We start from the raw sequence: 27,991 nt of genomic DNA on the forward strand, positions 1-27,991 counted from the left end.
CCCCCCAAAGATAACAGTCATGGGATTTAATCAATCAGTTGGAACAATGTTCTATTCAAAGACATTCTTTCAGGAATATTTTTTTTCATTTTAATCCTATTTTATCCTAATCAAATAGAAATATTTTAAAAATAATAATAATAAATGGAAACCTTATTTCCATTTATTATTATTAAATGAAAAAAAATTATGTATTTATTTTACTTTTATTAGAGAAAACTGCTTAATTGGGAATAAAAGAATTATTCAGATCTAGGCGATTGTCTTGGAATTTAGCTTGTTAAGAAATTTTAGGAAAGCAGATTTAAATATGACAGCATTCACACTCATTCTTAAGCACAGAGATGTTTCCTGTCACTCAATACACTGAGCGTCCGTAAATTGTTGTAATCCACAGTTAAAAGACTTTGTGAAAGCTTAATGCAAGTGGTAATGACAATCATCTTTGAGTATTCACATTGCTGTCTAGACCCACAAATGCAGCTACGCTACTGTAGGAAGACTAGTAGTTCAACTGGAGGAATTCTAAAAGGGCAGTTTGGGTTTGGACCCTTATGGTCCAAAGATAAATCTCATGAAGTACCATCCCGAGCCACCAGGTGGAGATACTGAGAGTGCTTTTCCCCTTCTCTTGGCCTGTACTCACAGGATGTAAAGCCATATGTTAGTTTCTGAAGGAAAAAAAAAAACAAATATACAAGCTAGGACATTCGGTTACACCGATCAGTGAATTTTTAGTACATCTTGATGCATTTATATTGTGAAATGCACTTGAAAGCACTTAACTACTGTATGAAGGATTGATAACTACAGATTCATGGTATTAGATACATGCTCAAATGTTGTCAGCTGAGAAGCAATCATGCTACCTGTTCAAGTCCTACTGAACCAAACGCTCTCAGCCCAACTTCAAAGGAATGTTTCCAATTCCTTCAATGTTAGTGTCCTGTTCAAGACAATCATTTCTGGGTGCATTTTTTTCTTGGCACCCATCTCAGGGACTTCTCTTTTAATGTTTTCAATAGAAAGAGAGTACTATTTTAAAAGTAATATGGACATTTTTAGGGAATTAAATACAATCACAGCGGTTTCTTCACATACAAAACCTACCCAGACAAGGCTTTGGTGTGTTTGTGTGTGTGTGTGTGTGTGTGTAAAGCGTGTACCCATCGGTGAGGGGTGAAACAGGCTCGATTGCCACACTTCACCGCTTGTTGCACGTCCCAGCAAACAGCTCTCTTTCTCTCCGTGTAAATATCAATGTGCGGCAGTGTACCAGCAATGGTGCCAGTTCTGAGCTCCAAATTAAAATGTTGTAATTATTAAGCATCTCCTGAAATTAAATGGATTTTATGTAAGTTAGATTATTTATACAGAGCATGAATAAGCTGCTCTCTATCTATTTCTATGCTCATTACAGAAAATGGATTGTCAGAAATCATTTTAAACATATGATGAAGGCTTTTTGTATTAGACTGTGAATTGAGGGTGAGAGGAATTTGTATCTATATGAGAGGTTCAACACTGTTAGGTACTGTAGCAATAACTGGAAGCATTTACTACAGTCATCTTTGCATTCTAAGATTATTTTTATTTTATTATAATTATATTATTATTATTATTATTAGCCTATTGATGTTCAGTTATTCTTGCATGCTGGTTCATAATAATGAAACCTTTGGGCTTTTGTGTTTTCTTATGTATTGCTGAGAGGGGGTGGGCAACAGGGGTCGGGGGGTTGGTTTCGGGTTCGTTTTTAATCTGAATGTTTCTGGGTTGATGTTGACTGATAACACCACACCCTCTTCATTCTGTTCGCACACACTGACAAAAGCACAACGCGTTTCTTACTGTGTAGGAGTAAAACAATATTATAAGGGCACTAAAGGTCAAAACATATACTGCGCAAGTATGTGAACGCAGATGCTAGCTCCACTGGTCGTTGCCACGTGAGGCGCTATGGCGCGAAAATATATTCTATTGCGGTCTGTTCTCTCTTTTAGGTCAATTACTGTGATGGCTGAGCTACAGTTAAGTAAAGTCTGTTTGTTTGTGTCAACTTACTTGAATGTAACTCTATCTCCCCCTTGAGGATTGTTACCGCCGCCAGTTCAAAGCAAGAGCTAATGCTGTCAGTGCGTTGACCAAGCACTCTGCATGCGTACGTTAAATGTTTAGGTCCTAAAAAGTTTGCTGAAGACGTATTTAAAGGGATAGTTTACACAAAAATTGTAATTCTCTCATCGTTTACTCACCTGTATGTCTTCTGTTGAAACCAAATGATATTTTTGAAGAATGTTGATAACCATCGAGTTTATGGTAGCCCTTGACTTCCATAATATCCTACAATGGAAGTTAATGGTTACAGTGAACTGTCTGGTTACCAACATTCTTCAAAATATCTTATTTTTAGTTCAACAGAAGAAAGAAACTCATACAGGTTTGCAACAACATTGAGTATGAGTGAGAAAATGATGACAATTTATTTTATTGGTGAACTAACCCTTTAAGACTCCTACACTGTATACATCAGTTTGGCATAAACTAGTCCTACACTTAACATGAAGGAAATAACTGATGTCTGTGTGTTTTTGAGTTATAAACTCATGTGCTACCACAGATGGCTATAGTATGTTCTACTGAAGTACTGATGCATACTACACATTTCTACTTTTTCTTTTCTTTTCTTTTCTTCATTCCTTTTTTTAATTTATTTTTTATTTTTTTTGTGGTTAATTAATGAATCAGAATGTGTCTGTCTCCCTGGATGAAAAAAACGAAACAAACAAAGGTAGCATCTGTTACCAAAACCCTTAAGACTGTACTTAGCGTGCAGCATCTTTTTATGTACTAAATGTAAACGAAACATTTTTGTTTTCAAGTGCCATAGCTAGTGTGAAGTGAAGCTGAATGGCATATGGGGTAGATGCTTTACTGTACAAATTGTTTACTTGAGAAGCAATCAAAATGTGGAATTCAGATGCAAGTGTGAATATTCAGACAACCAACTGTTTGTTGTTCATGGAGAACGGGCTGTGATTGGCAGAACTTTAGCACATGTCCACAATACAAGTAAAGCACATGTAGCACGGGAGGGTGGGGTGGGGGGGGGGTTCTGTTAACTTGCCAACAGTGTGAGTGTGTGCATATGTGTGTATGTATATATGTGAGTTGGATTGTAAAACAGCATAAGTGAAGGGTGAATAGCACTTTGTATGAGTGGGGGGTGGGAGGGTGTTAAGCTTGAGGTGCAAGCATTGTGGAATGGACATGCAAAAGTACTGATTAATCAAGACCTTAAAGTGTCTCCTACATGTTGTATATACTAAGCGAAGGACTTACGTGATTTTTGTTAAATTCTATATTTTATGGCTTTTGTAGACATTTCTTTGTGGGATAAAAAAAATAAAGAACATTTTATGGATGCAATTGTGTCTTCATTTCTTGTGTTGCAGTAAATGAAACACCCTTAAAACAATATGAATTTATTAAGCAAAAGCATGTAAATATAAGAGAATATTACTCAAGTTGTTTACCCCTTGTGCAAATTGTCTTCTTTTAATCATAAACCTGTGTAGATTTATGCTTAAAAATATATTTAAAAAATTGCCAATGGGTTAGGACCTTTTTTTTTACATTTTTTTTTTTACATTTTTCAGAGAACATGTCTTATATTACACCTTGTGTGGTTATCGTATGGAATACATTGACTTTGGAAGTAAAAAATATGGGGGAAAACATTAGGCAAATACTTCTGCCACATGGCTATACATTCTCTTACATCTCTTGTAAAATAAATAAATAAATCTTGTTTGTATATTTGTATTACTTTCTCTAATATGTCTTGAGCAAGAAAAAGAAACTTCATTGCACTAAAGTCAGTGATAACATTAAATATACGTATGTAATGATGAGGTCATAAGTTTACCCTTGCATTATCTGCATTATAAGTAAGAAGAGGTATCATAAGATTGCATTTTGTTTTTATTTTAGTACTGCTGTTTTAAATCAAGCTATTTCACATAACAGATGTTTATATAAACCACAAAATTTACAAAAAAGACCCAGTTCAGAATTGTGCATGCTTGATTCTTAAAGGTGTCATGAACTGGCTTTTTAATTTTTTTATACTGTTGTCTGAGGTCAACTAATGATGTTTTATATTTAAAAACATCATTAATAACTAATAGGCTATTTTCTACACTGGTTTTGAGGCTCTGTCCTGAACGCTGGGTTTTGATGGGCGTGCTGCACTGGAGACTTGGAAGTAAACGCGCACGGCTAGGATTGGAGAAGATCTGCATATTTAATGAGCTTGTGCTCCCCTGTCAGTTCCCATGAGGGAGGGATTGTTTTGAACACGGCAAACAGAATGATTCTCTTGATCACAGGGCTCATAAACGTCTTTATTAAACAAACACATTGTGTTTTAATCTCAATATGTCTGCAAATCCAGCTCGACCTGAGACATGTTCACAAACGATTCCGCAGGAAAATGAAGCGAACATGCATACAATGTCTTCCCCACGTGAGCTAAAACTTCATTAAAAAGAAATGAAGCATCACACATTCCTAATATTAGGATCCGAAGGAAGCTTATGCAGTGACTGTGTTCTTCCACGAGGAATAGAGCAATATCTTTCCTCGGCATGTTTATTGCTGCTGGCTAGCGCGATCTGAACAACTCCACGAGGCAGTGGGCGGGGCTACTGAATTGGACGTGCTTATTATTCGGTAGAGTCGGTGTTTCGCCTCACGATGACGTCAGAATGAGACACCTTCTAAGATCGATCATTTTCTGGGCCTGGTGTCTATAAAAGCTTTTCTTTGACTAACAAGGAATATTTCAGCTCTGAAACTTACAGAATATTCTTATATTATCATGACCTTTTATATATCAAAAACTCAAGGGAAAGTTGATTTCTCAATTCATCACCCCTTTAATACCCGCAATGTGTGTCGTGTATCAATGAGTGTTTGCACCTTTGGTAATAGTTGTGTATGAGTCTTTTAAATCTGAATATTATACAATCACTTATGGAAAGGGTTAGAAAATGACTTTTCTGAGTGTGGGAAGTTTAACTGCTCAGGACAAACAAGGGACTCTTGAACAACTGTCAAATAACATACATGCTTTATTTGGGCAAATTCAACTATTATTTTGTTTTGTGGACTATATGTTATGTAAAAAAAGAAGCTTATTCAGGACAGTACTACATAAAAAGCAATATGTAATTTATGATGCCTAACACCATTTAGCAGATTCTGGTGTATGTAAACTTATGTCCTCAACTATTCAGAAAGGCTATTTGAAAACAAATAAGAGTGCAATAATAATCTACAGTTGAGCATAGCTGAGCAAAAATATTCCATATTTAATTTTTAAAGGTTTCATTTTATTGTTGTTTTATTCAAGACATTGCATATTATATGTAGTTCCCTTTAAGTGTTTTAAATAGTGTATGTATTGACATGAACTAATAAAAAAAGGTTACTTGGAAAAATGTCAGGTCAGATCTTTGGCATGTGACGTCAACTGTTGCACACAATACTGTTTATCATAAACAAGCATCAGCTACAAACAACACAAATAAAAATGTGTTGTCACCTTGAACAGCTTTTACTACTATAAATTCAGTCTTTAAAAAATGCATATATAGATTAGAGAATGAAACCGGATGTGACCACGATGAGTTCTGCTGGAAACTGATCTGTGAATTGGAAAGTCTTTGCGTACCCTCTGCGGGTATGATCAAGTACTCCCAGGTCATAGGTTAAACTGTGCTGCTCGCCTCATCAAAGGCAGGAACCATCTTCCTTTGGCTGCCGCAACTCTTCAAATCTGAAAAGCCAAACACAATATACACAATTGCAACTCATATACATAATTTATCACAGAGAGAGGCTTTTATTAAGATCCGAAATGAAATTTGTGGATTGTACATGAATAATTTGTTTTGATTTGATGTGGTTCTTGGAGAGGACGCAAGACGAATAAAAAACAAAGCACCTTTGAAATATCAAACAAATGTGGCGGAGTGGTTTTCGTTTGTTTGTTTATTTTTTATCCCTGTACTTCTGAAGCAAAGCCTCCCTCTTGATACAAACAACAGGCTTCTCATATGTCTTCCATGAGACGGTAATTAATATCTAATCAAAGTCAACACTCTCCAACGCACAAAGAACTATTAAATATGTAATCAAAGAGAACACTCCACATGCCACAAAGGAAACCACGCCCCTCTTCTGCATGCCTTTGCTGTCATGGAAATGAAATAATTTCTGCCTCATTAGATTTTTTTCTAAACCTTCAGGCTTAATTAGACGGCTTTTCCTGTTCATTTTGAAGTTTGCTCTTTTCAAACGAACTATCAAACCACTTCTAAAGTTGAAAACACGGAGGAACGCCACATGGACGTATTTGCGAGATCTGCCACAGCAGGAAGTAAAAAAGAAAAGAGTGCTGAAAGTTCAGCCCTCAACCTGTGACATGAGTGTTACCTCACCTGAGAGACCGAGCTTCTTACAGCAGGAGTTGCAGGTGTGCTTGAGAACAAAGCTCTGGATTGCATCATCACCCAAATTGGCAGGTCCAAACGCCATCTCCCCAGAGGAGCTACAACAGGAGCAAACTTTACTCAGGTGCAGAGTAAACAAATGCATGTGCACATTTCCAAAAACTAATTTCCAATTTTAGTAAATATATTTGAACATTTATGATGCTACATACTTGTTGTGCTTATTTACCATTTATCATCTACTCTGATCAGCGAGGGGTCAGTGAGGTCCACTCCCACACCTTCAGCCAAAAATAGAGATTCACTTCATCCACTTTCCAACAGAAAACATTTTCTAATAATAAAAATAATAATAATAATACAAGTTATACCTTGAAGATCCAGCACTAGTAGTTCCCTGTTGGTGTACTCGTATGTCCAGTGAGAGAACGCTAGGATTGCTTCCTCCAGACCAGAGGAGGGCGATATCTCCTCTCCTGTATTATTGTTGTATTTCCTGAAATGACCACTCATGTTCTTCTCAACAGTCAACCATTGGCCGTCGGAGCGCCAGTGCAGCAAGGAGACATCCAGAAACCTACACACATACAGATGCTTGGACTTATGTAAACTTATGTCGACTTATATATCCATAGTCATGGAGAAATCAAATTCTTATCGTCATAATAATGAAGACAGAACTCATAATGCTGACCTAGGACTGTAGGGAACACTGCTGGGTTTAATCTGGTTGAATCGCTGCATGAGTTTTTGTGCTGCTCTCTGTTGTTGGATTTCCTAAAGGTTGGAGAGGAAATGATTCAATTGATAAGCAGAGAGAATAATAATTATACCATATACACTACTGGTCAAAAGTTTTAGAATGGTAAGATTTATTAATGTCTTTAAAGAAGTCTCTTCTGCTCACCAAAGCTGCATTTATGTTATTAGAAATACAAAAAAGCTATAATATTGTTAAAATATTATTAAAATATAAAATAACTGTTTTCTATTTAAATATATATTTTAAAATGTCATTTATTCCTGTGATGCAAAGCTGAATTTTGAGCAATATTACTCCAGTCTTCAGTGTCACGGGATCCTTCAGAAATCATTCTGAAATTATGATTTACTGCTCAAGAAAGATTTCTGATTATTATCAATGTTGAAACAGTTGTGTAAAAAAATCTTCTTGGATTCTTTGATGAATGGAAAGTTCAAAAGAACAGTATTTATCTGAATTATTTTTTTTACTTTCCATTCATCAAAGAATCCTAAACAAATGTTTTTATAATATTGTGTTGGTCCCTCTTTTTCTGCCAAAACATCCCTGACCTATCGAGGCATGGACTCCACTAGACCCCTGAATATGTGCTGTGGTATCGGGCACCAAGATATTAGCAGCAGACCCTTTAAGTCATGCAAGTTGCGAGGTGGGGCCTCCATGGATCGGATTTGTTTGTTCATCATATCCCACAGATGCTCGATTGGATTGAGATCTGAGGAATCTGAGGTCAAGCCAGCACCTCAAACTCATTGTGCTCCTCAAACCATTCCTAAACCATTTGTGTCAGGGCACATTATCCTTCTGAAAGAGGCCACCACCAGGGAATTCCATTTCCATGAAAGAGTCCACATGGTCTGCAACAATGCTTAGGTAGGTGGTATGTACATCCGCATGGACATCCAGCAGAACATCGAAAGAATCCCAAAGAATCCCACTGCCTCTACCAGCTTGCCTTCTTCCCATAGTGCATCCTGGTGCCATGTGTTCCCCCGGTAAGCCACGCACCGGGCCATCCACGTGATGTTACAGTTAACGTGATTCATCACACCAGCCCACCTTTTTCCATTGCTCTGTGGTCCAATTCTAATGCAATTTGGAGCTTTTGGCGATGGACAGGGGTCAGCATGGGCACCCTGACTGGTACCCATACCAATGGCAGCCCCATATGCAACAAACAGCGATGCACTGAGTATTCTGACAAATTTCTATCAGAACCAGCATTAACTTGAACAATTTGAGCTACAGTAGCTTGTCTGTTTGATCGGACCTAGCCTTCACTCCCCACATGCATCAATGAGCCGATTCACCACTGTTCCTTCCTTGGACCACTTTCTACCACTGCAGACCGGGAACACCCCAAAAGAGCGGCAGTTTTAGAAATGCTCTGACCAAGTTGTCTAGCCATCACAATTTGGCCCTTGTCAAACTCCCTCAAATCCTTACATTTGCCCATTTTTCCTGCTTCTAACACATCAACTTTTAGGACAAAATAAAATAAATTAGATTACTGCCTAATATATCCCACACACCAACATGTGCCATGATGAAGAGATAATCAGTGTTATTCACTTCACCTGTCAGTGTTATGTCAATGTTATAGCCTGACAAGCCAGACCCACATCAATATGTTTGACAGGGCTCAATCCGAGGGGCGGGATAAACGGTTGTCTTTCAAACTCCCTCTGCGCGGCGTGCACCCAATTGGATAGCGCTACAACCAACCAGAGCAACAAAGGTGAAGCGGAGCTAGTTGACAGATTAAACTTTCGCTGCATCCGGTCGGCAAAACTCAGAACACATCTTTTCTTTTTAAAAATGACTTCAGTGCTGTTCTTTGTTCTTTTCTCAGAGAAAAGCTTAACCCCAAGTCTTCCAGAGTCGCAACCAAAGCTGATTTGAAAGACCGCCATTCGCCAGTTTCTGAGTTTACTAGAAGCACACAAATGCAACTCAGCCGTCATTATGTTAAGCCCCGCCCACCGACTCTATACACTATGTGATTAGCCCGACCAGCTCAGAAGGGTATTGAGAGTTGCTAGACGACACTTGCGGGCAGATTAGATTTGCTGCCGCTAGGGTGCGTCTAGGCTATCGATGTTATGCCTGATTGGTGTGTATATGTATATATATATATACACACACACAGAAATATTAAGCTGCAAAAGTTTTTTTTTTTTTTTTACATTGATAATAATAAGAAATATTTCTTGAGCACCAAATCAGGATATTAGAATGATTTCTGACTGGGGAAAGTTCACTTTTGCCATCACAGGAAAAATTAATTTTTTAATTTTTTAAAAATAAAAACAGTTATTTTAAATTGTAATATATTACTGTATTTCATCAAATAAAGGCAGCACTGGTGACCATAAGAGACTTCCTTCAAAAACATTAAAAAATTCTGACCAGTAGTACATATACTGTATTTATACTGGCTATAGATAATAAGTGATTATCAATAGACCAATACAATTTTCTGAAAATGAAAGTTCTGGAAATACTAAATTGAAGAATTTAAAGTTTATTTATATTAGTGTTCATAATCTTTCAAAATAACAAAGATTTACCCGCAGACAGAGATGAAGTGAAGTGCTGATTGGGAATACTTTCTGCCAGATGCGAACCACCTCGGGTCTAAACGCTTTCACCACATACACTGAGCCCAGCTTCAAGACATCACCCTCAGCCCAAGTACACACCACTTTAGTGGCCCTGCGCAGACCCCCATCCAACACCTCCTGGTGGGCTAACGGTTGAAGAACAGCTGTACGTCCGTGCTGAAGCCAGGTGGAGATGCTAGAGGACTGATCTCCAAGTGAAGACCCTGCTTCTGACTCCTCTAGTGTATATATACAGACCTCAACACCACCTGAATAGAGCAGGACATTTATAGCCAAATCTAGCTATCACTGACTACATAACAACCATAGTTTGATTATTTACCCAATAAAGACACAGGGGTGAATGGAATAGAGTGAGCCAGTCTCATTAGGTTGTTCCTCTCCATTGCTGGAAGAAAAAAACCCACCAAAAGATCAACCAAAAAAACAAAACAAACACATATATACACACACATATACATATATATATATATATATATATATATATATATATATATATATATATATATATATATATATATATATATATATATATATATATATATATAAAATTATATATTATTATATTATATATATTATTAGATATTATATATTATTTTATTTTTTTGTGGTGATTATTATAGTTATTACTCACCTGAGTAATGCTGGCCTAAATCCTCTGTCAATTTAAATGTAGAGCTCCTTACTAAAATCAGATAAAAAAAACATATGTCCTTCACCAAATTAAACCAATGCAATTTACTCGCATCATAAACAGACGTATAATATAAAGTAAGTACAATTACCTTCTTGTGTCATATTGCTTACCCTACAAGAAGAAGAATTAGATGAACGGTTTGAATTGTTTCCTGTGATTACTTAAAATGTCTCAACAAATCAGAAACTTAACTTACGAAGGTCTTTGACTGATCGATCTGGCCCAGCTGCTTAGAAGTGGCTGCCCAGGACTCTGAGGAGAGATCATAACACACAGCCACATCAAATGTCCAAATCAAATCAGACAGGAAAAAAAAATTAAATCACGTTCATGATATGAGCACTACAGGTGAACTTACCAGCCACGATGGGGCCAGTTTTGAGGAATCCACTTGGTCAACATCTAGTAAATAAAATTATCCCAGTGTCATTTCATTTCTGCCAGTAATTACAGAAATAAGACATGAAAACTCATATAAAATAATAAATTAAAATGATTAAAAGACTGTAAATGTATAAAATGAAACATACTCAGCTGGGTTAGACTGACTGAGGTTCGGAACTTCCGATCAAACAGGCCTTTTACTTTCCTTTTCCTTTTTCTGCGTGAATCAAACTCATGCATGCATCCCCGCGTTTCATCTAGTTTTTCCTAAAAGGAGACAGAGGCACCACCTGACGATATATCCATCACTAGTGCTACATGGAAGACCACCACTAGTTGACAACTTATATATTATATATATATTATATCACTAGTTGACAACTTGCATGCAATAAAGGAAAACATTGCAGGATGGCTTACATTCTCAGGAGTTCCTGCTTTGGTCTTTATGGACTTTTTCCCGTATGACTTTTGTCTCTTAAAGATCTTAGATAATCCTATAAATTAAAGATAGACATAATTTGGTTATTAAGCAGATACTGAGGTTGGTACTTAGTATATTGTTATGATATGCATCCATTATACTTCTCTGGTCATGGCTGTGGTGGGGAGGCATCAGAAGAGTTTGTCTGCCGTGCTCTGATGCTGCTGTATCAGGCATGGCCATAGTCTCCACACTAGCTGAGAGTGAGCGGCTCTGCTCCAGATCAAAGGCCCATTTACTGCCTAAAAGCCCTTGACGTCTTGTGAAGTGTTCACTATCATCAAGCCGGTAGAATGCCGGGTTTCTGATCCCAACTGCTCGGTCTCCATCACTCTGGGTGTCCGTGAGGAGGAATGTGCGGCTGGAGGCTCTGGATATTCCATGCAAGTTGTCCTCATCATCCTCTTCCTCCATAGACTCCTCACGGCTCGGTTGAAAATGGAAGTCCCTCATCAAAGGCACAGTGGGAGAACTGGCACGTGATGGTTCCCCAGATCCATACATTCCCTTGTCCCTCAATCCAGCACATAGGTGAGGTAAAGAAAGATGGCATTCCATTGACACATCTTCTCTTGAATCGCCATGCTGTGGGGGCCACCTAAAACTATAATCTTCTTCCTTAGGGTTTGACAACATGCATTTGCTCCTGACTTCAAAGGGTCCGACGCTCGTCCCTGGTGGCAACTCCAGGGAAGGACGCTGCCGGCCAGGCCCCAAACCTCGGAGCAGGGAAGGTGGCATACTGCGGTAGTGCTTCGGAGACGGAAGTGCTTGGCTGGGCGCGACACTTCCACCAATGCGGAGACAGCAGCTATGGGACAGTTGCTCATGGTGGCATGTAACTGGTTGGCTCTGACCAAGTCGGGCCACTTCTAGCTGCTGATTGTCTGTGGCTGAGAGAAGGTTTAGAGTGTCCACTGCCAAAGCAGACAGGTCTTGCAACTGACCCAAGTGACCATCTAAAGTTCGCATATCGTCCTGGATGATGTTGACCTTCTCAGCAACCTCAACTAATATTCCGGACATCTCTTCAGTCCTAGAAACAAACAGCGTAGAAAACAAGATATTCTATTCTACTACTACCTCTGTTCGACTAGTAGAATTTTGCAGAAAACAATGCATTTAATCAATTTTGGAATAAAACTGTAATGTAACAAAATTTGTGCTGTGGATAATTTCCGGACGTACTGGATGTCATCTTTTTAATTGTGTTACGTTAGGTTTTATGATTGTATTATACAGCACCTTGGGCTTTACAAGAAAATACTTGAATTGCTTTATAAGAAAATAAATAATTTAAAATGGGTATTCAGATGCAAAACTTCATATACAATGTTCAATCAACTGGTAGATTAACGAAAACAAAACTGAAAAGCTGATGTAATTTCCTGAGAGATGCACTCACTTGTCAGCTGCAGAGCGAATCCGGTTGATTTGGCTGCTTTGTTGACTCTCCTTTTCGTCTCTGAAATATCCAGCGACACACTTCTCCTCAAACTCATGCAACTTCTTCAGATCATTGGGGGCCAGGAGTAATTCTGTAAACATACAGCACCACCAATACACTTAACTAGTGATAATATCCTGTATAAAAAAATGGATTCTAAGAAACAACAGCACGTTCTATTTTTGTATTGGATCAATAACAAATGTACATACATTTTTGTGCAAGAATCAGTTTGAGACTGTGAATGTAAAATCTGATTATTTTCACTACAGTGCAAACTGTTTTTTAATTTTTTTCTTTAGCAATAAAAAAAATACTTTTAAACCTCTCCAAAATAATTGAGTTTGATATAATTGTGACTCAATTGAATTCTAAAATGTCACAATGCAACACAATAGGAATAGCATAACATTAAAAAACATAAAACACTGTGTACTTTATTTGTGTGTTTGTGTAATACTGAATGTATCCATCCATATATCCACTACTTTCATTTTCTCTGTTTCAATTTTGTAAGACAACACAGAGGGCTATGATGGTTAATAAAAAATGACATACAAACACGCACTTACTCAGGCCAGTTCTTCCCCGTTTGGATGCCTTGCTGTGCTTTTGCCACATTGAACTGAGACACAGAGTCATGTGACTGAGAAGGATGAGAGGAGGCGGCAGCCACGGTTTCTCCTGATAGGTCATGATGTAACGATAGCGGTTATATTTCCACAGCTTACGGGATATGGAGCTCATGTCAAAGTAAACATTGCTGTGAAGTACATAATAAGGCAAAGTAGGTTAAACCATTACAAAGCAACCAAGCCTCAACAATACATCAAAGCTGCAACGCTCTTCCAATCTGGGTGCCATGCCGTATATTAGTCCAACAACTCAACAAAATTTTTTATCATCACACAAAGGTCTTAAAGATGAAGATGAAGTGCATACTTGAAGAATGCAATGAGTACATTGACCATGATGATGTACTGAATAAAAAGGTAGACGGCCTGCAGGAAGGGGGTGAGGAAGGCTCCAGGGACACAGGTTTCTGGATTACTACAGGCTGGCAAAAATAAAAAGGATGATCACAATGGAATATAAAATAAAGTGTCTAATAAATAATAATAGAGTAAATCATATACAAGATGTGAAGAATGAACTATAACCTGACAACCAAGCTGTGGGAAAAGGTTTATTAAAATCAGATGAACTGAATAGACTGAATGGTCTTGTCTTTTTGTTGTACTCACCATCAATTTCTCCAGCATACACCTCCCCAAAGATCATCCAGTAGGGCTGGAAAACTACATCTCTAAGCAGACTCCACGACGGATCCTCATCAGGGGACAGGATAGACTTCCTGGACGTGCCGAAACTGACCAGCACAATCGCCATAATGACTACGATATAGAACATATTGCTCATCTGTGGGAGAAAGACATATTCATTTAATATACACATTTTTAATTGTATTATCTAGTATTGTGAAATACATCTCAAAGTTATAAAAGATCTTTTTATTGTGAGTTGAAGAAAAACAGAACAGTAAATGTTGCATAACTATGTGGTATAATGACACACCATTTTTGTGATCATGGTCAGGTAGGGTCCTGCATGCTGATTCAGAGCAAACAGGTCCAGAAGCCTGACAGACCAGAAGATAAAATCCAAAGAGTAGATAATGTGACTGGCTAAGCGTGTTTCTTGATACCACCGGAGGGAGACCCCGACCAGGAACAGGAGGATGCCCATGAAGTCATTGATATTCCAGTACTCACTGAACCACACCTTCAACTTCTTAGTGAACTTCCTGGGCTCCAAAACCCACACCTAGAAAACACACTGTATACATTATCATGATTTTCAACATAAAATACTTAAAGGGATAGTTCACCCAAAAATGATAATTTTATGTTTATCTGCTTACACCCAGGGCATCCAAGATGTAGGTGTGTTTGTTTCTTCAGTAGAACACGAATGAAGATTTTTAACTCCAACCGTTGCTCATATAATGCATGTCAATGGGGTGTTTTCTATTAAGGTCACTATAAGAGTAAAAAACACACATACATACAAATCCATATTAAACCCTGTGGCTCGTGGCAACACATTGATGAGAAACCGAACAGTATGCGTTATTTATTTACCTCATATCAGACAAATCTCATCTAGTATTCCCAATGCCATTACTTCCGTCAAGTAAGGTCAAAAACCTGGCGTGATCATAGATAAATATTTACATAGAATCATTATTCGACCAACCCGCGCCATCCCCTAGGCACTAATGAGGAATCTATATATCTCTATGATCGAGCCGGGTTTTTGACCTTCTCCGGCGGAAATAATGGCATTGGGAATACTAGATGAGATTCGTCTAATATGAGGTAAAAAAAAAAAAACACAAATACTGATACAAATACAAAAACTGATCGTTTCGTGTCTTAAGACATCAATGTGTCGCCACAAGCAACAGGGTTTAATATGGATTTGTATGTCTGTGTGTTTTTTACTCTGAGTCTCATCATAGTGACCGTCTTAGAAAACACATTCCATTGACATGCATTATACATGTTAAAAATCTTCATTTGTATTCTACTGAAGAAACAAACACACCTACATATTAGATGCCGTGGGGGTAAGCAGATAAACATCAAGTTTTGTTTTTTGGGTGACCTATCTCTTTAAGATGTCAATCAGTGGCTCTCACAGTGGTAACAGGTTTGTTCTAAAGGGTTGTGGACAACAAGGGGAAAAAACTGGTAAATGGAAATAATAAAATGTTTCTAACCATCTAAAAGATCAAACCTTCCCCATATATGTTGACACTGATGTCCAATATTATGCATGAAATCAAACAGTACTGTATTTTGGCACAAATTCATCTGTCTCTAGGTAAAAGCTAGCCAAATTAGACAGACATAAATTAACAGGTTAACTGGCATGCATCCTTGATTATCAGGAACAAAATGTTATGCAAGTTAAAATAATATATGACCCAGTCAAATTGAAATTTCTCTAACAATAGGGATACAGGAATGGTTTGTTTATGATGATTACTGTGAATGATTAAGCTGTTGCGCACATGAAAACACTAAAATTACATATATGTCATGCTAATAATTCAGCATATTGTTGGGCATATGCACATCACAGTAATATTAAGGATGTCCAATCAATCAATCAATAAAATACAAAAAGGTCATTTTGTTTACATTTGTATAATAAACAATTTTGTTACGGTGTTGTTGTATTTTAGATGTATACTATGTTGGTACTGTATTATCACTATTTTGGAAAAAATGTTGTACTATTCTAACATTATATTCGAACCAAAATACAATAAATAATCACTGAAACATACAGTCTTATGACAGAACTCTGTTAATAATTCCCACCAATGAACTGCTGCTGAGTTCATAGATAACAGAGGATGGGGGAGTCGGACAGTGGCATTCTCAAGGTCAGCATGAAAACACCCTAATCAGAAAGAGATAGCACCTTACAGAAGAACCTTTGGAATCTAGCTCATATAAGATAAGACTTTTCGAAGAAACATTTTATTCTTTAATTGCCCTGAACAGCTGCAAAGAGCACTGAGCCAACCATTCACAAAGAAAAGCAGACATTAATGATGTCATACTGTATATGTCTTTTACCTCTCGAGCTTTCTCTGCTGCCATGGTCAGGATGTAAGTTATGACCAAGCACTCCTGAATGTTGGGTTTCTCATCCAGCCTCACCAGCACAGTATAAGAGAACAGCATGAGGAAACCCAAGAATGCCATCTGTGTGGAAAAATCAGATCTTCAGAGAAGGAAGGTTTTTTTGGAGCGAGAGGATATAATGAAAGAATGTGGAAAGCTCTGGGGAATTAAGCAGAAACCTACTGTGTGAAACCAGAATTTGACCACTGGAGCAGTATAGAAGTCATACACCTTTCTGGTCCAGGGACAAATACATCTGCTCCCTCTCTCCTCATCACCCTGAGTCTACAGAAAAAACTTAAATTACACACTGTGCCATAATAAGTCACAGGGAGTAGCGTGTTAGTAGGATGCCAGCAGTAGGCCTATTGGGGAGTGACTAATTAAGAGTAGTGAGGTCACAACATAGTGAGAGTAGTAAAGTCACCACCTAGTGAGAGTAGTGAGGTCAGAGCATGACTAGTTTACCTGTGCAGTTTACCAAAATACAGCTCTTTCCAGTAAGAAGTTATTTTTTAGCAAGTAGTAATGTGGCTACATTACTGTTAATTTCCCATTGTAAAGAGTTCAGCTGCGTACAGAAGAAAGACACAAACTTTTCAAACTATCCCATCTAAAGAGTTCTTCACACCAAGGATAATGACAACTATAACTAAAACGTTTTAATAATTTTCCTAATTCTACGAGAATAGCGAAGTTCAAACCTTTCACTTTCAGAATGATTTTTCCAGCTCCTGCATGATAAAAACATAGGTGTCTATTTACATTAAGTGAAAACAGCTTGATGGCAGAGGCTATTTACACTCACTCCACCCATTGATGCAAAATTACAGAAGACACTGAGATTCCAACAACAGCAATAGTGCAGGGGTAATGTGCATGGCAGAAAGTTGACGCAAATTGTCCCAAGTTCAAATCCGTCTTTTGCCAAACTCGCTTTAATCCCTTCTTCAATCACATTTTTCAATAAAAATGAATATTGAATGAAATATTCAAAAAGTGGAAATAAAGTGTCTAACGTGTTTAATGATAGTGTGTATCGCCTAGTGTTACACTGTAAAGAAATTGTTGGTTTAACTTAAAAAAAGTAAGTAACCTGGTTGCCTTAAAATGTTTCGTTTATTTAAATAAAAAATTTGAGTTGACACAAAAAAGGAAATTGGTTTAATAAACAGAAACTCAAAATATTATTGTATCTGAACCACAATTTTTTTTTATAAATCTGTTATCACAAATAAAACACACACAATTACCCAATATGCTTACAAAATCTTTTAATAATATTTGAATAAAGGTTGTCAATTCTCAAAAATGTTCCTATTAACTCAAATGTTTAATTTCAATGAACTGAATTTTAAGGCAACCAGGTTACTTATTTTTTAAATGCTTTTTTACAGTGTAGAGGTAAGTGTTGGGAGGGCTTTATTATGGGCATCCATTTAATAATTTTAATAAATATAATAATTTACTCTTTTATTATTATTTGTATTCCATTCTGTTTATTGTACAACAACCCTAAGGTGCAAATGGAATCTGACACTATTTATAAGTATAAATAGCATCCAACTACTGTTTATAGTTATTGCAAAAAAAATATGCTATTTTCACTTATAATAGAATCTAGTTGCCATTTACAGTGTAAATATCATCTATTAGATTTAAAACTAGTTAGTTTACTGTAGTTTATACAGCATGACCAGTGTAGTTTGATTTACAAATGAATGACTCTCATTACTCTGTTCTTTTGATAAACTGGTCAAAAAGCGTGGTCAGTTTGAATCTGTATAACAAACTCAATGAGCTCCCCTGCTGCAAAAGCATAATTGGTGTGTAGCGTCTGTCTAGATTACTTACTGCATTTACTGCTCCTTCTTGCTCTGATGCCCCAGGACTTCCTGAGTCCCACCCAAACTGCAAGGCTTCCTGGGGCTGAGGAACATGGGACATCTCTGCCTGACTTTTAAACTCTAGCATCTGAATGGCCACAGGCATCAGAATACTGGCAATAATCTGGACATGAAAGGATGTGGTTTGGGACAACAGCCGTTAAAAAAAATGGATCTGGGTCACAAATGTGCTGAAAAATAATAAATGTCTAAAGAAAGAAAAGAAAATGAATCTGTTGATGTGATAAATCCTTGAAATCTATAGATGCCAGCTTGAAAAATATGTGTGAAATGCAAGTTATTTGTGTCATTTCCGTTCTGCTTCTATGGAAGATGACCCACTATAGTAATTCATTCGTTTTATTTTTGCCTCTTTGAACCATAGAGATTACGGCAACAAATTCAACTTCTGGAGTAAAAGAGGGATATGGGAGCGAAACATTTGGCAAGAAAGACTTAAACCATCATTTTCCATATAAGCACTATGATTCTATAAGTGCTTATGCCATTACTAGTATATATATATATACATATACATATACATATGTGTGTGTGTGTGCGTGTGCGTGTGCGTGTGTGTGTGTGTGTGTGTGTAATTATTGCAAAGAAATTACAAAACGGTAACTCCGAACCCTTTCGAACCCTACTAACCCTTTGAATACAACCAAATTTAACAGATATCCACCCTTTCAGTAGGATTTGTAAATCATAAAAAAATAAAATAATAATAATAATGTTTAACTGCTAAGCTATTATGTTAATCCTTGAAGTAAGTCACACTTTTCAACACAATTATCAAGAAATTCAACACACCTTGAACCAGGAGTTCTTACGCATATTGAGGCGGCCCATCCACAAGTCTGTGAGGAGCATCTGAGTGCAGTTGTGAGCCACAAAGGGCCTGAGTCTTGAGGAGACGGCCATTTGTAGACAGGTGAAGTTACTCCAGTCCTTCATCTCCCAGGTCAGCAGCTTCATCGCCATTCGCTCGTTCTCTCTGAAAGCCTGATCCAAGAGATCCACAGCCAGCTGTCCAAACTCTCTAAGAGATCAGTACAATCACATTGCGTTAATTTGACAACTTCTTTACCAGTAGACAAGTTTCAAACACAAAATCTTTTTTAGCTCAGCTAAAACTTTTGAGATAGAGTTCTCCATTAAACGGCATTTAGCACATGGAGTTTGTAATTAGCTTTGGAATGAGGAAAAAACGCAAACTGACAGAGACTTCTTCTTCAGCTCCTCGACCATGGTGTCACCCATATTGCTCTCCTTGGCTTCCGCTGACATAGCGCGGTAGAGCTTGCAGGCCACAACCGCCCTGGCCATAGCCTGCTCTCCATGCTGCCACAGGAACAGCGCCATCTCTTGCCGATGCTTGAGCACTGCCCACACAAACAGGTCGTTAAAAGTGCATACAAAGTCGGGGCTCTGGGCTGACTTCAGGTCCTGAGGTGCTACCGCACCCTCCTGCAAAGACACAATTCTGGGTGTTTTTAATAAACGGAATGATTGTGAACGTATTTGTAATTGCACGACTCGTTTCGTCTATAAACAGAATGAAGTACAAAGGACCTGGTGTCTGAACGGCTGAGCGGTTCTGTGGAAGTGGGAGCGAGATTGGGAGGTCTCTGGAGTTTGAGCTGCTTTCCTGGCCTTGCTGAAGGGGCTGGATGTCTCCTTACCACCCTCCTATCCCAGATCAACACAGCTCATTAAATGTAAGTTTGATAATGTCTAAAGGAAATGGAAATTCATGGCCAAAAGATTTCAAATACAGAAATGCGTGGTTATTGGCTAAAATTATTATACGAGTTAATCATCAGAGAACAAAAATACTATGTCAAATAACAGAAACAACATACAATATATTTGTCATTATCTAGGAGCTGGAAAGGAGGCAGACCTTTGCTGGGCTATGGAAGCGGCTGTACATGACTCTGAAGCTCTTGCGTGTGTATGTGCTTCGATAAGCTCCACCAATCAAGTATTCAATCACCATTCCGATGTCAATTAAAGATATCCTATAAACAGCAGGCAGACGAGTCTACAAAAACACAGAAAATGCATATGGAAAAAAAATTTCAGGTCAAGTGCCCCTTGGTGGATTGACAAATGGAACAAAATTGAGTGTTGATTTTTAAGTCTGGCCTATAATAACATGCATTTGTAATCCTACTAATATAGTTACATACTGTATAATTTTAAATGTGCAAAGCCATTCAAATATTTATTATTAACATAACTATATAAAGTATATATTTTGGCGGTGGTAAGATTTTTGTTTTTGACAGAAGTCTCTTATGCTTGCCAAGGCTGTATTTATTTGATCAAAAATACAGTAAAAAGAGGAATATTGTCAAATATTATTATAATTAAAAATAACTGCTTTCTATTTTAATATATTTTTTTAAAAAAAGTATTATGTGAAAGCAAAGCTCAGTTAATTAAGTTATTTTAATATTGTATTTTTGTTTAAAGAATATTTAAAGTGTTTTCCAAACTTTCCAAATGGCACCCCTTGACCTATGACATTCTCAAGGCAGAACAGAAGGTTTTCATCTACACAAACCTGTTTGGCATCCTCAATGATGTGTCTAAGGAAATGATCTGATGAGCCTTTATGCTGGAAAATACAAAAAGATTTATCGTAAGAAGGATCAGAGATACTCTTATCAGAGACAAAAGCTTCATATAAGTGGTAAATGAGAATTACTATGTTGTAGAGCTGTTCCAGACGAGAGATGGTCAAGAAGCGACACGTGGTCATGCCGTTTTCAATCAGCAGCTTCACAAAACTGACACGATCCATTACCAGTGCATCCAACATGGTCTGCTCCAGAGATCCCACCTACAAAATCCAGTGCTGCATTATACACATCTGTTCTAACTCATAAAAGCTGGCTGTAAAATCATAACTTGTTTACTGTACCTGCCACTGTTGTCCGTACACCAGAATGTGGTCCTTTGCGATATCAGCCCTGTCCCAGGCCAACGTGATACTCAGCTGCTCCTCAGGGGAAGCTCTGGTACCTGGATTTTCATTTGGGGGGAAATTACCACATTAATCCAACCTTTAAATTATATGATAGTTATGATTATGCATTACATACTGTACCTCTCAGTGATGTAGACAGGATTGCGACATCTGCCTCTTGAAGGTCCTCAGATTCTGAGTCAAAAATGGTGATCTAAAATTAAAAAGTTGGACCTCATTAAAAAGAAAAAGTCCATAAGTTGCACATAATTTTTTTTATTTTAACCAACACAGATGGCCAGCATTAAAACAGATTTGTAAATTATTGCCGCTGCCGTTGTGTCGTGTTCAATATAGCCAGCAGTTATTTATTTTGTTTGGTATTACTCTGAAACCACCAGCAACCCATGCCAATATATAAATGCATGTAACTCTATAAGACACCCAAAGGAGATGTTCTTCTCTTAACATGCCTTTGGCATTTCGTCTTCACAAGAGTGATTCATACCCAATCAAAGAATCTGTACGCCTGGGGACCAAATTAATCCCTTCTACTCGATTAATATGGAAATACGTTTCATGCGCCATCATTCCAATTATTCTGTTCTCTCTCAATTTAGACGCTCAGAGATGTGGGATGGGTGTGGTAAACTACAACATTCCGTTTGATGGAGGCTTAGCATCAGAGCTTTCGGCGTAGTGACAGAGACCGATACACAGCAGGCATCTTATCACACAAAACAACCAGTGTTTACCGCCAAGTAGGAGGAGAGAGGAAGAAGACGGAAGAAGAGGAAACAGCCAAAGAAATTCAGGAGATTGGAATGTGTTGCACTAGGTTCACAGCTTAGAGAAAATAACTTTTCTGATGAGTAAAGAGTTGGTTGACTGAATAACACTTCCTAACCTGATGATTACAATCTTCAAATAAACAGATCGGTATCTCCTGAGAGTGCTGAAACCAAAGACCGCATTTTTCTTTTCTTTTTATGAATGTTTTTAATTAAAAATGTTTTTTTAATGGGTCATAACATTTTGACTATGGTGAGCACATAATTAAAGAGATCATGAATGAATCATAATCTATCCAGTGAATAGGGGTAAACAAATTCAAGGGTTAGTTCACCCAAAAATGAAAATGTGATGTTTATCCGCTTGTATCCAACATGTAGGTGTCTTTGTTTCTTCAGTAGAACACAAATGAAGATTTGTGAGATGAAGATGAACTCCCACCGTTGCTGTGGGCCAGTCATATACTCATGTGAATGGGTAACAGCTCTATGAGAGCAAAACAAACAAACAAAAAAAAACATGCTTAGACAACACGCACACAAACCTGCTGCTCGTGACGTCACACTGATGTCTTAAGACACGAACCAATTGGTTTCTGTGAGACCGAACAGTATTTTTTCCTCATATCCTGACAATTCTCATCTAGTGTTCCCATCTGCTATTACTTCTGTCTGATAAGGTCAAACTTCCGTCTGTTAAGGTCAACAAAGCAAATCACTTGACCGATCCCGCAGGCACTAATGAGTATCTATATATATATATCTATGATTGCGTAAAAATAGCAGATGGGAACACTAGATGAGAATTGTCGCGACGTGAGGTAAAAAAACAACAACACAAATACTGTCCGGTCTCACAGAAACCAATCGGTTCGTGTCTTAAGACATTAGTGTGACGTCAAGAGCAGCAGGTTTGTGTGCAGGTTGTCTAAGCATGTTTTTTTTGTTTGTTTGTTTTGCTCTCATAGAGCTGTTACCCATTCACATGATTATATGACTGGCCCAGAGCAACGGTGGGAGTTCATCTTCATCTCACAAATCTTCATTTGTGTTGTACAGAAGAAACCTACATGTTGGATGCACTGGGGGTAAGCAGATACACATCACATTTTCATTTTTGGGTGAACTAACCCTTTAAGTGAAAATTAGGTATTAGGTAAAATTAGGTATTCCAGAGAAATCTAAAATAATGCTATTAAACTTACAAGCTCTCTATGTTCCATGCATTCCAAAAGTATGTTTAGGAGTTCAATGGACTCTGGTCTCTCCACATCAAACATATCCTGAATCCTCAGCAGGACATCCTCTTTAATATCGGAATCCAACTTTCTGTAACAAAAATATGTTCACATACACAGAAACAGTGGCCAGAATATCCAAAATAATAGCACCTAAACATTATAAAATTCATATACATTTATGTCAGACACACCTGTCTACAGCCGTTTGTTTGTGTATTAAAGCCAGCAGGTCTGCAGCTCTACCTGTTCCCTCAAACACCAGCACAGGCACAGGAGAACTTCGGTGCACATACTCCCGCACCACAGAGAGGATAGCAGGACCCCCCTCTACTACAACACACACTAAAGGCACATGCTGAGCCAGCCCTTGAAAAGAACACACACACACGTCACACATGCACATGTCATTACAATTAACAAAAACAGTTCACTAAAGATAGCCTGAAAACACTTACTTGGGTGGATCTTCTGAAAGTGTATATGCCTTTCCAGTCTCTGCCTCAGGTCTATTTGACAACCTGATTTACCCATAGTCCCATCATCAACTAACAGGAAGTGCGAATGCATACCGTTCAGACTGGCACGTTTACTCAGGGGATTACCCAGAGCCTGGTAGTGCCGCAGAGCCTGACATAGGAACATAAACCCCAACATCAACAAAACAGGAAATAATAACATAACAAAATATCAATTAACAGTAATTACTATGCTAGGTGCCATTTTTTTAGCATTGTCAACACAAAACATAATGCTGTTCTATTACATACAGTCAGTGGAGTCCAAAAGTCTGAGGCCAATAGTGAAAATTCTTTTCTATTGAGAAGTTTTATAATTTAATGCTTTTTCCAAATTATATTAACAGTATAACAATTCGAGTGAAAACTTGAATTGAATAATGAATATTTAAAAAAATTTGGTTTGTCCCCCTTTTGCACTAATCACAGCAGCACTTGAGCTGCATGAATTTCATAAGTTTGAGTAAAAACTGATGATTGTGGTCTCCAGTAGTATTTGAGAATTATCTAAAGAGATCTAACATCTGAAATTGGTACAAAGAGTTTTATGATTAATGTCACAAAATGCACTCAATTTATCTGTGACCCAGAAATAGTGTTTAACAAAAAATAAAAAACGTTTTATGCATTTTGGCCATTCATTTACACGACAACTGCGTTTTGGGGACCTGAACATGCACAATTTTGAAAATGGGTTTTATGGTGCAAGTTTTTTAAAAACAATACCGTTATTGTCTATTTGTAAACTACAAAAACACGAAATTTCACACCATGAAAACGGTGACGTCATGCGCATACATATCACGAGTACCTGACAACCAAACAAAGTCACATCGCCGACTACTGGCATGCATAATGCAGCTCTTTTAGTAGTTTTCGCAGATCAGGGTGAACAGGGATCAGTTTGACAGCGTAGTCGTCTGTAAGCAAAACTTTGAAAAAAATATAAAGGAAAAATCTTTGGGGTTTTTTTCCCCTCAGTCTGATTTTGAATTCCACTGACCTCAGATCCCACAGTGCACTGCAATATAATTCAATAATATGGTGTATGAATGTAACAAAAAAAAAACTCACATCCCGGCCGATAAGGTCACTGTTATTCTCAATGATCCCCCAGGGTGTGATCCCTACAACATTCCTCTTCCGGTGATCATGTGACCCATACACTTTTACAGCATCACCAACATACTTAGACACACCTGGATGCAAATAAAGTCCTTGTTAAGGTCATTGTTAACTAAACCTATTAGAAAATGTTTAAAATTTTAAAAAAAATTAATAAAATATAAATATTAGATTGAAAAAAAAACTTAAAAGAGTTTAAAAAACAAACAAACAACTGAAATAAATGAAAAACAAATATAAAAAGTAAATATAAAAAAATAATTTTAATTTATTTGAATACAAATACATTTCAAATATGAATAAATACTAGAACAGTATATAAATAACACTAAAATAAAACTGTTCATACATACAATAACATTGTTCATATATTGGTCATATTGAATTACATAATTACATGTATGCATAAACTCTCTTCGATATCAAAGACATTATGTTCTTCCACATACTTCACTAGAGAATAGTGTGATAGCAAATTCACAAGATGTTTAAAGTGCATTCTGCATATAACACTAGCACCCACAAACACAAACCCGTATTGATCCCATCAGTCAGTATCCAAGCTCCAGTGCTCTCTGCAGCCGTGATGAGCCCTGTGCTGAAGGCCTGACACACCCGTGGAGACAGAGGGAAGTTATCGCTTCCTCCGTGCACGGAAATCACCAGCTTGGGCATCTCCATGTGCCATTCTCTCAGCATCAGCTGCACCAGGAGCTCTGGTGGTGTGTCACAGGAAAGACGCACATACTGCAGAGAAAACAGCACTTTATGTATTGTTCATGATCATATATCATATACATGCACTGTTAATAGGCATCTAGATTGTATACACCAACCTTGGCACGACATGTGCGCTTTGTGCTGCCCTGGAAGTCCAGCGATCCGAAAGCATCGGTGGGGCTGATGCTGGTGTGTCGCCGCACTGACCACTCCTCATCAGCAGAGTCAGGCCCAGGGCCATGTTCCAGCAAGCCAGAGTACGGACCCACATGCTCCGCGATCAGCCTCCCACAACAACATCTGAGGACAGAGATGACATGAGCCAAGTCAAATGAAGAGAGAAAAGAGACACCACTTTGAGACTGTTGAATCTTCATATTTTCAGGTTTCCCACAGCTTTTGAACATTTAATTACTATGCCTTTTCCAGTTGTGATTTCTTAGAGACCAGCAGACTCTCAAACGAGCAATATTTTTTACAATTAAATATTTTATGGCTGCATGACTATACGGAGCTCTGCACATGGGGGGCGGGGAATGCATATCACGACCTCAAATTAACAATTTGTTCCCACGACTTACTAATTAATTCCCACATTTTAAGAAAATTGTGCAGACAATATAATTGTTCCCTTGATTTACTAAACAGTGGCCATGCTGTAATTTGGTCCCTTGTTGCTCCAATTTTACCATGATTTCTTACAAATTATTAAATTGTCCATGGCTTTGAGCTTTTACTTAAAAAGAAGGAAAATAAAAACATTGTAATGAAAATCAATAGAGAATGTATGTACTGATGATCTAGTTAAACAATACCTTACTAAGCTTTGGCACACTTGACACACTGGATAACACCTGCAAAACAGTAAGTAAAAGTTGCAATTCATATGGGTATTTTAAAACAAAATGAATCACCTAAATTACACCTGATAAACTCACATGATCGTCATCAATAAATAATATGCAATATGTCAACCAAGATTATTAAGCACACCTGTGATGATCACGTGAGGCTGGCAGAAATTTGACACATTCTCTTTTGTAGAAAGTGGCCTGGATCCAAGTGCGTTTAGACTGAAGGGAAAACAGTTGTTCAATGATAATATTATTAAAGGCCTCCACTGTATAAGAAGTATTGTTATTGTTATGTAAAACTATTAAAATTTCCATTCATTAAAATAAATACCTGTGAAATAAAATATAGATAAAAAATAAGAAATGTTGACTTGGTAACTAACTGAAATAAAAATAAGCTGAAGCACTAATAAGTAGAAGTGCTGAAACACAAAAATGCGGAACGTTTTGTGTGATGGAAAGGTTTAGGGTATGGGTTAGTGTACTGGAGAGCCCCCACAAAGATAGTGAACCAGTGTGTGTGTGTGTGTGTGTGTGTGGTGTAGTATGTGTGTGTGATGCAACATACCATTTCTCCAGAAATCTTCTCTATGGTAGAGTCAGTCAGTGATGAATACTTTCAGGCACTTCTACTTTCAGCATTGCAGATCTTTGCCAGACAAAAACAATAACAATGCTTTAGCGAGATGTGGAAACTTGCGTCCACATCCCTTTCCGGGAATTATTGGATGAAATTATGAGACTCAAATGAGAAACAAAAATTCTAACTTAAAATACTGCCATCTAGCCGAAGAAAAGAAAACGATTAAAAGGGTGGAGGGTGTACTCAAACAAAACAGTGACTGAAACAAGACATACTGTACTTTCCCTTACTGTACAAATAAATTATTGCATTTGAACGAGAAGAGGTCGCACACTATTGTAACGACGCGTGCAAAACAACAATCCTGTGCGGAATGTGGAATGAGATATCAGAAACACAAGTTTTAACATGCCTAAGCGAAAAGCCCTGTGGATATAAGTTTTCGTTTCATGCAAGGCTATTACCCAAGATGACATTCTCCTCTGCTTAGCGCTTTATTTACCTGTGTAATGTTCCTGGTTTCCCAGTCATGCTTTCCATAAATTCAGCGTATTCTTATCCCTGCATTAAACGCGCATAATTGAAGAAGAGGTGCGATCAGCTAGGAAGTGGGTGGGCTTTACCAAGTGCTGTAAGTGTCGAGTGTGGACACGCAACTGGAACTTCAGCAGCGAACTTAGAGTT

At 37.7% G+C, this 27,991-nt stretch overlaps 1 protein-coding gene across 4 annotated transcripts; it reads right to left on the reverse strand.

The window, feature by feature from the left end:
- Positions 1 to 5,177: 5,177 nt before the first annotated feature.
- Positions 5,178 to 27,944, reverse strand: trpm6 (transient receptor potential cation channel, subfamily M, member 6). Of its 4 annotated transcripts, none has more exons than XM_067439030.1 (40): positions 27,810 to 27,944; positions 27,293 to 27,373; positions 26,864 to 26,943; positions 26,686 to 26,724; positions 25,987 to 26,170; positions 25,684 to 25,897; positions 25,100 to 25,224; positions 23,966 to 24,137; positions 23,702 to 23,876; positions 23,475 to 23,598; positions 21,620 to 21,692; positions 21,434 to 21,534; positions 21,218 to 21,352; positions 21,074 to 21,127; positions 20,408 to 20,548; positions 20,077 to 20,193; positions 19,724 to 19,971; positions 19,315 to 19,543; positions 18,470 to 18,625; positions 16,799 to 16,900; positions 16,568 to 16,696; positions 14,493 to 14,741; positions 14,162 to 14,336; positions 13,860 to 13,974; positions 13,490 to 13,680; positions 12,876 to 13,008; positions 11,572 to 12,506; positions 11,407 to 11,483; positions 11,133 to 11,253; positions 10,961 to 11,004; positions 10,799 to 10,854; positions 10,691 to 10,713; positions 10,540 to 10,590; positions 10,228 to 10,293; positions 9,852 to 10,153; positions 7,213 to 7,295; positions 6,890 to 7,095; positions 6,748 to 6,799; positions 6,507 to 6,616; positions 5,178 to 5,842 (listed from the first exon to the last, which is right to left on the reverse strand). In XM_067439030.1, the coding sequence occupies exons 2-40, from the start codon at positions 27,293 to 27,295 to the stop codon at positions 5,775 to 5,777; spliced, it is 5,658 nt and encodes a 1,885-aa protein (XP_067295131.1). In that variant the 5' UTR covers positions 27,296 to 27,373; positions 27,810 to 27,944; the 3' UTR covers positions 5,178 to 5,774. The 4 variants fall into 4 exon arrangements, 3 of the variants coding, with proteins under 3 accessions (XP_067295131.1, XP_067295132.1, XP_067295133.1); XR_010904401.1 differs by having other exon boundaries at positions 5,832 to 5,842; positions 6,731 to 6,799; XM_067439031.1 differs by lacking the exons at positions 5,178 to 5,842; positions 6,507 to 6,616; positions 6,748 to 6,799; ... (15 more) ...; positions 14,493 to 14,741; positions 16,568 to 16,696 and adding an exon at positions 17,320 to 17,349.
- Positions 27,945 to 27,991: the final 47 nt, after the last annotated feature.

Source organism: Pseudorasbora parva, chromosome 3, assembly GCF_024679245.1.
Source record: "Pseudorasbora parva isolate DD20220531a chromosome 3, ASM2467924v1, whole genome shotgun sequence".
Classification (NCBI taxonomy): domain Eukaryota; kingdom Metazoa; phylum Chordata; class Actinopteri; order Cypriniformes; family Gobionidae; genus Pseudorasbora; species Pseudorasbora parva.